Source organism: Citrus clementina, unplaced genomic scaffold (assembly GCF_000493195.1).
Source record: "Citrus clementina cultivar Clemenules unplaced genomic scaffold, Citrus_clementina_v1.0 scaffold_9, whole genome shotgun sequence".
Taxonomy (NCBI): Eukaryota; Viridiplantae; Streptophyta; class Magnoliopsida; order Sapindales; family Rutaceae; genus Citrus; species Citrus x clementina.
In genome coordinates, this window is record NW_006261964.1 from 11,785,563 (window position 1) to 11,795,847 (window position 10,285).

At 37.2% G+C, this 10,285-nt stretch overlaps 1 protein-coding gene and 1 long non-coding RNA gene across 2 annotated transcripts; one reads left to right on the forward strand and one right to left on the reverse strand.

Moving 5' to 3' along the window:
• Positions 1 to 1,802: 1,802 nt before the first annotated feature.
• LOC112098468 (lignin-forming anionic peroxidase-like) lies at positions 1,803 to 3,209 on the reverse strand. The gene is made up of 3 exons (XM_024184882.1): positions 2,740 to 3,209; positions 2,418 to 2,580; positions 1,803 to 2,268 (listed from the first exon to the last, which is right to left on the reverse strand). The coding sequence occupies exons 1-3, from the start codon at positions 3,157 to 3,159 to the stop codon at positions 1,994 to 1,996; spliced, it is 858 nt and encodes a 285-aa protein (XP_024040650.1). The 5' UTR covers positions 3,160 to 3,209; the 3' UTR covers positions 1,803 to 1,993.
• A 2,779-nt stretch (positions 3,210 to 5,988) lies between these two features.
• On the forward strand, positions 5,989 to 7,478 carry LOC112098059. The gene is made up of 3 exons (XR_002905285.1): positions 5,989 to 6,062; positions 6,418 to 6,486; positions 7,379 to 7,478. It is a non-coding gene; the product is annotated as an uncharacterized LOC112098059 (long non-coding RNA).
• Positions 7,479 to 10,285: the final 2,807 nt, after the last annotated feature.

The following is a 10,285-nucleotide window of genomic DNA, read 5'->3' on the forward strand; positions in this document are numbered from 1 at the left end:
TCAATAAACCAAAATACGTATGCAATATCAACAAACGCGTTGTGTCCAGCTAATAATTAAAATTGGAAGTGACTGTCAATTTCGAAATAGAAGCCCCTTGCCATTGGGACTAACTGCGAATTCCCTATAGGATTCCATAAATTCTAAATAAGAACTTTTAAATCCTGAGCTTTCACAGATGCCGACCGTTGAGCCTTGGATAATCTTCCAGGTTTTGAAAAGTTTCTTGTTCCACCTTGAAACTAACTGTATCACCACGGATGAGAGAAGCATGAAGTTATTCAGGTTGAAAATCCAAGGTATCCTTGCGTTGAAGAACAGAAGCATGAGTTAATCGCATAAACAAAGTTCATGGTGTTTCATCAAGCTGTGGTTGCCTTTGACGTCCTTGGTGTTTCATCAAGGTACACCAATTCAGCCATGAATCCTTCCAGAGAAGTGATTTAATTAAAACTTACCAACAGCGTTTGGAATTTTCTTCATGTTTTATGGGGAGACTTTTTTGTAAGTCAAACTCAAACTATATTCAAAAGTGAAGTAGTTCAGGGACTTGGAATTATAACTACTACGGAAATCTTCAAATCTGAAATGAGTTGCCGCGGTTTCTTATATAACAAGCAATCAACTTGTGCCTGCAACAATTGAAATGTTCTAATAAATTTATTATTTTGATATACTTTTTTTTTTTAAAAAAAACTAAGGATAAACATATACTGTCTTTTTTTTGTTTTTTACTTTTTGAGTTACGAAAATATATAATTTATGAAAAAGCGTGTTCTTATACATTTAGGTGTGTTATGGTGGTAATATATACATTCACATTTTACATGCAGACCGATCTCTTTACTTGGTTTTTATCATATCGAAAAGTAGTTTGGCCTACTCGTGTACGAGTGCTCAGGAGCCTTACTCATAGTTAAAAGGTAGCTTAAAAATTAAAAATTGTCTCTATTGAGGATATAAGCCCACATCGTGGATCTGAGAATATTCTTCCACATCAACCCTTCGTCATTATCATGTAGTAGAGTAATATGGGCTTACATGTGCATGAGTACTTATGAGCTACAATCATAATCAATAGCTACCTTTAGAATTATCCTTGCTTAACTTAGAATATCATTGCACATTAGTTGAGTATAATATATTATCGGGCTACTAATATAAGCTTGATGCAAACCTCAACTCTTAAGTTAGTTTTTTAGTATAGTTTAGGCATATGGGCTTCGATAGCCTCAACCTTAATAATATTAGCCCTATACCAATTCTCAAAATGTGGGATAATATCATTAATACGTAGTATTCATTTTATTATCGTATGAGTGATTTTGTCTCTATTTATCGTCGATCAATACATGCACAATTTTGCTGTCGTAGATCATTATATACAGAGATTTTCCATTACCATAAAAATGGGGAAACGTTAAATGATTTTGTCTCTATTTATCATCCACCAGTATATACACAATTTTGCTATCAACTTAAAAATAGGAGAATACTATTTGTATAGTAACAAGACAGTAGAAATGACAACATTATAACATGAACATTGCTGTCATTTTGTACGCTACAATGTCACTGCAACAGGAACAGCACCCATATTTTTGTCTTCCCATTATCTTGCTGCAGTTCAAATAGTACTGCTCTTAAAAATATAATCAACTAAGAATTTCCACTTATTTTAAGAGAATTTGTAAAAGTTTATCATGATTGAATTAATTGAATAAAGAAAACAATAAACAATTGGATAAACAGAAAATAAAGATATAAACAATAGATTTTCCTGCCGTTGTTAGTTATTCATAACAAAAAATAAAATCAAAGAATTGAAATATGACACAATTGAAAATAATTGAAACAGAAATTCATGGACAACTGATCATTAGTTGACAAGATTGCAAACTCTTCGAATTTCTCCAGCAGAGCCAGTGAGAGGACTGATATCTGCCATCTTGATCACGGCAGCAGCAAAATCAGATTTAAATTTTGAAGGGTTTTAGCTATATTCATCAACAATGGAGTCAGTCGATCCACCACTAAACAGAACTTGGTCTGATGCAAGAAGTCCCTTCTTCTGAATGAGATTCTTGAAGTAATTGTTATCGAAAGAATTGGGTGTTACTAAATCAAGTGGTGATAGATTGCTGTCACCACCATTAGCCGGACACTGACGTCTACGAGTGCTCGCGAATCCAGCATCAATATTGCTTTGATTGCTATAAATCCTATCACGGAAAAATGCACACTGTGCTTGGCCAATTGTATGAGCTCCTGAATTTCAAATGAAACAACAAATTAATTAATATTATTGATTATTTAGTCATAGTTAATTAAGAAATATTATTTTTTATATGTATATATTATGGCGTGACAAATACACACACACATATGTATGTTTGTATAGAGAGAGAGAGGGGTACCTGAAAGGGCGACCAAGTCTCTTGCATTCAAGCCTTTGGTAGCGAAGGTGGAAATAAGTTTTTCCAATCCATCTGTAAAGCTGGGGAGGTTTTGTGCTAAGCTTCTGCTTGCAGTTGTTGAGTCTCTTCGACCAAGCTTAACAGTCCATGATGGTCCACCAACCTGTAATTAATATTTTCAAATTAATTAACTAACCAAAACTAACAATGAATTATATATTAAGATTAATAATAGAGAACGGTATCGGCTTATCACTATTTCTGTTAGCACCATGTCTCTTATTGTATTAATCTTGTAGAAAATTAATGATGATTTACTCACAGCAAAAGAAGCATCACGGGCTGCGACAGCAACGATATCAGCGCATGAAACAACTCCAGGGCAAACTCTTTCCAGTTGAGACTTGACACTATCTATAACTTCGAACCCTCTAGCTGATTTAAAATTTGGAAGTGCATTTTTCTCGCTGTCAATGAAGGAGGAATCGTCCAACAAAATGGACGCGTCACAACCTTGAACGAAGCAATCATGAAAATGGAGGCGAATGAGGGATGCCGACATCCTACGCTCTCGTGAAACAGCATTTCTAATGCCTGTTCGGATTGTGTTGAGGGCACTTGGGCAAGTGGCATCGTAAAATGTTGGTGAGAGTTGTGCTTCAGATTGCGTAGAGATGATCAACAACAACATGGAGACAAAAATTGTACACGTGAACTTATTTGTTTGAGAAAGAGAAGCCATTTTAGGTGCTATCTAGCTAGCTTCTTGCAAGTAGCTAATGAATAAATGGATTAATTGTTATCTTGAGTATTGAAAGATGATGAAGAAGCTCAATTGTTGCATGGTATTTATAGTGCTAGCTATTCTTTTCTCTTTGACATTGATACTCGTTTTAGTTCTGGTCCATTTTGGCGGCTTCATGCATATATAATGGTGACAGTAAGAAACTTTGACAGATGTTTTATTACTATTTCAGCCCCCGTTCGTGGTCGCTGCTTGCCGTATTTAGAGCAAATCAAACATTTGCTTGGATTCATTAATGCATAAGGGAAAGGTTCGTGCCTTTGTATCCTGTTCATATATTCTCTTGCGGACTATTCAACTCGGAAATCGTAGAAAATCGTTGGAAACTGGGTTACAGCTAAGATAATTGCCCAATTTAAATAGAATATTATTGATGTTGACCTTAGCTAGGTTTTTATATCTTAAAGAAGAAAAAGAAAGGAGTCAAAATTTTCGGAATTTATTCTATTAATACAATGTCATATTTCAACAGTCATTGTGATCTGTTTATGCATATATACGTTGGAAAATTCTCAGCAATGATGACGTTGGCGCAAATTTTCGTTTAAATGTCTATTTTACAATATTGTCAAAGGTATCACAATTTTGTGAATGACGTTTACAACGTTTTTATAAAAGTCATTTACAACATTGTAAAATTCACATTTGCACAGAATTTTGTGTGGACATACCCTCCAGAGATGTTATAATGTGTGTGGGGGTGAAAAGTTTTCAATTTAGACATAAAATTTGAGATGAATTGACAACTGCTTGAATAGAATTTCCCAAAACTGTAAAGTATTTGACAACATTATGAAAGTATATTCACATCGTTGTCAACTTGTTCTAAATTTTATAAAATCTAGGATTTTCAGACCTAAAAATAATTTCGTCTGTGTATTAGAAATTATATGATGTGATGCTTAAATGTGGATATCATACAGATTCATATTAACATTAAGGTAGCGTTTACTTTTTGGATTGGATTGGGAATCCTGAGGAGTGGGAATCCTAGGATTGGGAGTGTGGAGTGGGAGTGGGAGTAGGTTGTTTACTTACACTGGAATGGAAGTATGGATTAGAGATCAGAATCCAATTTATGTGTTTACTTTGTCTTGGATTGGGAGTAAATAGTTTCAAATTACAATTTTATCCTTATTTAAAGAATTATAGTTTTTAATTACAAAACTAATAAAAAATATATTTAATGAATAATATTTATTTTATTATATTTGTAAATTTATTATAATTATTAATATTCTTAATTATGAACAATAAATTATTAATTTGAATACAAAATGAAACCTTATTTTATTTTATTTAATATAATTATATTAAATTTATTATTATATAAAATAATAATATAATATTATTTAGTACAAAATTAATATTTTCTTAGAATAAACTATTTATTATTATTAATATTAAATAAATATAATACTATTATTTTTAAAATAAATATAATAATATTACATTTATTAATTCTCTATTAATATAATAATATTATTTTAAAATAATTTTAACTTAGAATCAATGCAAATTATTATTTAGTTAAATATAATATTATTATTCAAATAAATATAATAATATTATTCAAATAAATATAATAATATTTATTTTATTTTATTAATTATAAAATATTAAATTAAATTAAATTAAAAAAAATAAAAGGGTAAAAAAGGGAGAGGTGGGAGTGGATTCCCACTCCCACCTCCCCCAATGGGAGTCCCACTCCCACTCCCCACTCCAAAAATGGGTGGGGCCCACGGAGTGGGATTCCCACTCCCTTCCCATTTAAAGGAAGTAAACGCTGGAGTGGGAGGAATCCACACTCCTCACTCTCACTCCAGCAAGTAAACACAACATTAAATGGTGTAACAATTAATTTTTTTTTAAAAAAAAAATGTTAACACGTGATGGTCTTAATATGAATACGCGCGAATTCAAATTTGCATTTAACATCCACCCTTAGGAAACGTTGATGTACGTATAAAAGTTAAAAGCTTTAATTAATGCGAGCTCAATACCCTCACATGTTCTCAACAAATGTGTAAATTTCGGGGACGAAATTTTTATAAGGGGGGAGGATTGTAATATACGCACTTGGACTTTCTTAATAAAGTGCCGATTTTTATTTTCCTCTTCTCTATTAATTTTTAATTTCGTCACTATAGTTTAATTGGGATAAATTGAGCTCGATTATACGCGCCGATGGTCGGATTTTATTTTCGTAACGGGTCTGAAATTCGCTTAATTTGTATTAAGCTTAAAAAAAAAAAAGAGGGGCAGAATTGTATAACTGGAAAGAGGGAAACGGGTTTTCCATTTTAGAGAGAAAGAACCCGAGAAGAGAGAGAAAGATAGAGAGAGAAGTCAGACCCGTTGACCCGAGAACCCGACCCAGTAACCCGCGGATTGACCCGACGATTTCTCCCAACTCCAGCCACTTTACCGGCCGTGCTTGGTACCGATCTGAAGCTTGGAAGCAGACCATCGTATCCCTGCTGTTATCGTCGCCGGAAACTGGCCAGAACGCCGGTGATCGAGCTCGAAAAGTCGCGGCTTCGACCCGTTTTCGTTGCCGTTGATCCCGCCGGAGTTGTGACGCGCCACCACTTGGAACTGGTTCCTCACATCCCCAGCAACATTTCCCGACCAGCCACGACCGCCGGGGACGCCCGGAACTCGCCGAATGATCTCCGAAAATTTGCGGAACTTTGGAACTTCGATCCGCCGCCGGTAGCGCGCGTGGCGACTCACTGCCACCACCGTTGGATTAACCGAGGCCGGAACTAGCAGACCTAAGCTCCCCGTCATCGTTGACTGAAGTCCGGTCACCGTTGACCGGCAGGGGCAATTCGGTAAATTCATGAAACTTTGGGGTGAATTTGTAATTTTATGTAATCAGTGGACATTTCGGTAATTTTATGCCCTGAGGGTAATTTCGTAATTTCGGACAATGTGATTAATTTATGTAATCTGAATTGAGGACAATATGGGTATTAACGAATATGAGGATAATTTGGTAAAATCATCAAGTTTGAGGATAAGTTGGTAAAATATTGATGTTGGGGTATTTTGGCAATTTTGGCCTATAGGGGCATTTTGGTAATTTTATACATGCGGGACTAGTTTATCGTTAATAGATATTTGTTTCGAGATTTATTATATTAATTGGTTTTTACGGAGAATAATTATGGTGTTTTCCGTGATTAGGAGGATCCGCATCCGCGAACGAGAATCTACCCGCGGACGTTGTTGATACTGAGTCTAGACATCATCACTGTGAGTGGAATATACAAAACCTATTTTCATAGTATATGCTGATTTTATTATATAGTACAGTATGGTTGAGAAATAAATATTTAATGCGTCGATTTAATGATTTTTCAGCGAATTGATTTTTAGTTATGTGTTGATATTTATTGATATTGAGAATGAGTTCGATTTACGATTTTATTATCGTTTTTGAGTAAAAGCATGATATTAGAATTGAGCAGACTTGAGATATGTTGAATAGAAAGAAAATGAGATTTCAGATGGGATCATATGTTTACTATCAGTTTTGAAATCATTAGACAGTACCCTTCCCTCCAGATACAGAGATACAGATAAAAAGAGATACAGAAAAGAGATACAGATAAGATGAGATAGAGGCCTTTGGGGCCCGTCGGGACACACATAGAGGCTTTGGGCCGTGTGTTCGGGCGCTTTTGCCTTTTGGGGGCTTATGCATGCACAGTACAGATATATGAGATAAGAGATATGAGATATGAGATGAGATCGTCCTCATCTATCCGTTGTGGCTCCGGGGCGTGACGTTACCCAGATAGTGCGCCATTGCCTGGCCGTTGTAGCCCGGATATGATCAGATTATCCCCTGGGTACTTGTTTGATGACAGTTTTTAGTATTCAGTATTTAATATGAGTATGGTGATTCCATCGATTTTATGCAGATTTATTATTGCAGTTATTCAATTTGAATTAAATGAGTTTATGATATTTTGAGAAATTGATTTGAGAATTGATTTACGAAATTGAAACTGATTTAAGAAAAGATTTGAGAAAGATTAAATGATTTTGAATAATTTATTAAAGTATCAGCACCTACTATCCACTCACTGAGCTCACTGAGTTTTATACTCACCCCTCTTTTATTATATTTTTCCCCCCACAGGAGATTTACAGGTACATCAGTCAACCCAGTAGTGAACGTTAGTTTGATATTGTGGTCACGTGATGGTGCTAGAAGTCGTGGATTTTATTATTATATTCGAAATTTGCGTTATTATTTTATGTTATTAAGGATAATCGTTGTATTTTAATATTCGGATGATTTTGGTGATATTTGAGAAGTTGGTTATGGAGGATGTTTGGTTATTAAATTATTTCGGGAGTGTTATTTTGTCAATTGCAGGGTTGGATATGTTTTATTTATAAGGGAGACTCTGCCGAAATTTTTATAGATTTGTTATTAATTCGATTTTACGAGTTTAGATAGACTCGCCCTGGGGGAGGTTGCGGGGCGGGTCGTTTCAGTTGGTATCAGAGCATGGTTTTAGATTCTGTAGACTTTACGGTCGTAAATAGAATAAGTTTTGATTATTAAGTCGGATTTACTATTTTGTAGGCACCATCATGATTCGTCGTAGCAGTCGACGTGGCCGTGGCCGTGGTCGTGGCCGTACTAGATTAGTAGCTGGGTTGACTTCAGGAGATGTACCTGCGGGGGAAAATATTCCCGTAGACGAGGGAATAGTTGAGTCTTCGACGCACGAGGTTGTGCAACAGGCACCAGGAAATGCTCCGAACATTGAGCAGTCTATTGATAGATTAGCTCAGATTGTGACTACAGTGGTTCAGAATCAGGCTCAGCCGCATGTCGGTCAAGTGAACACTGTTGAGCGTGTTCGAAGTCTTGGGGCGAAGAGTTTTAATGGTTCTGGTGATCCACCTGAGGCAGAGTCGTGACTTATCAAGTTAGAACGTATCTTTGATGTGATGAGATGCTCAGAGGAGGATAGACTTTCATTTGCCACTTTTCTGCTCGAGGATAAAGCTTATCATTGGTGGCAAACAGTAGAGCGACGATACCAAGGCCATGCTGCGCTTACATGAACTATTTTTCGTAAGGAATTCTACGATCATTATTTTCCGGCTGTGTATCAGGATATTAAGCGGAGTGAATTCCTTCGATTGGTTCAAGGAGCTATGTCAGTGGAAGAGTATGAGAAGAAATTTCTGGATTTGTCTAGATTTGCCATTTCAGCAGTTGGTGATGAGAGGGAGAGATGTAAGCGTTTTGAGGAGGGTCTCCGATTTGAGATTCGTACTACTGTGACGGCATCACGGTACACTGAGTTTATTGAGGTAGTTGAGGCAGCTAAGAGAGTGGAGCACAGTATCTCTGAGGGACGTAGAGTTCAGGCTCTGAAGCAGAAACGTAGCCAGAGTTGGGCAGAAGGTAGCTCGAGCAGCAGACCACCGAAGAGAGGCGCGTATACAAATTACTCTGCTGGTGTGCAAAGGAATCAGAGTATGAGTAGCAGGGGAGATCAGAGACAGACCGCCAGTTACAGTTCGACGCAGCCTTCAGTGGGGAGTAATGTTAGGACTCAGGGGCAGTATGACAGGAATAGCGGAGGACCTAGTAGGAGTATACAACAGACTCCTTGCCCTACGTGTGGTAGGAACCATCAGGGCCAATGCCGTATCGGAGACAATGTGTGTTATTTATGTGGACAACCTGGACATATTAAGAGATTTTGCCCTACTTTATCTCGGGGTGACAGTTCTACTCGAGGGGCAGCCCCACAGTATCAATCTCATGTTGGACCAGTTCCGGGTCAGAGGGGTATGCAGACAGGGGGTTCTATATCGAGGAGTCAGACCACTTTTCCAAGTCAGAGAGGTCAACCTGGTCGACCTCGTACTCAGGCTCGAGTTTTTGCCTTGACACAGCAGGAGGCTCATGCTACACCAGAAGTTATTATGGGTACATTATCTATCTTTGGTCATGATGCTCATATTCTTATTGATCCTGGATCCACACATTCTTTTGTTTCTCGCACATTTAGTATGCATCTAGAGAGAGAGCCTGAATTGCTGGATTATGGTTTAGTTGTTAGTACACCTACCGGAGGGTCATTACTTGCTGAAAAGGTGTATCAAGATAGCATGATTCGATTGGGCGAGCATGAATTTAAGGCGAATTTGATTATTCTAGACATTCAAGATTTTGATGCCATTTTGGGCATGGATTGGCTTGCGTCTCACCATGCTACAGTGGATTGTTTTAAAAAGGAAGTTGTGTTCAACAAACCAAGAGAAACTGAGGTGAAATTTTGTGGTGAGCGTAGAATTTTACCCTCATGTGTCATATCGGCCATTGATGCAAGACGCTTACTAAGGAAAGGTTGCTCAGCTTATCTGGCATACGTAATAGCCACTGGAGTTCGGGAGTTGAGATTGGAGGATATTCCAGTAGTCCAAGAGTTTTCAGATGTATTTCCAGATGAACTTCCGGGGATGCCACCTCATAGAGAGATTGAGTTTTCTATTGATTTAGTCCCTGGGACGGCTCCTATATCTATAGCACCATATAGGATGGCTCCAGCTGAATTAAAGGAACTTAAGATTCAACTGCAAGAATTGGTGGATAAAGAGTTTATTAGACCTAGTGTATCTCCGTGGGGAGCTCCGGTGTTGTTTGTTAAGAAAAAGGATGGTACTCTTAGACTCTGCGTTGACTATAGGCAGTTGAATAAAGTTACAGTGCGTAATAAATATCCACTTCCGCGCATCGATGACTTGTTTGATCAACTTCAGGGAGCGCATGTGTTTTCTAAGATCGATTTGCGCTCGGGATATCATCAGCTGAGAATTAAAGAGGCTGATGTTCCTAAAACAGCATTCAGGACTCGTTATGGTCACTATGAGTTCTTGGTGATGCCATTTGAGTTGACTAACGCCCCAGCAGCTTTTATGGATCTTATGAATAGGGTATTTCGCCCTTATCTGGATCGATTTGTGATTGTGTTTATCGACGACATTTTGGTGTATTCTCGGAGTCAGGAGAACATGA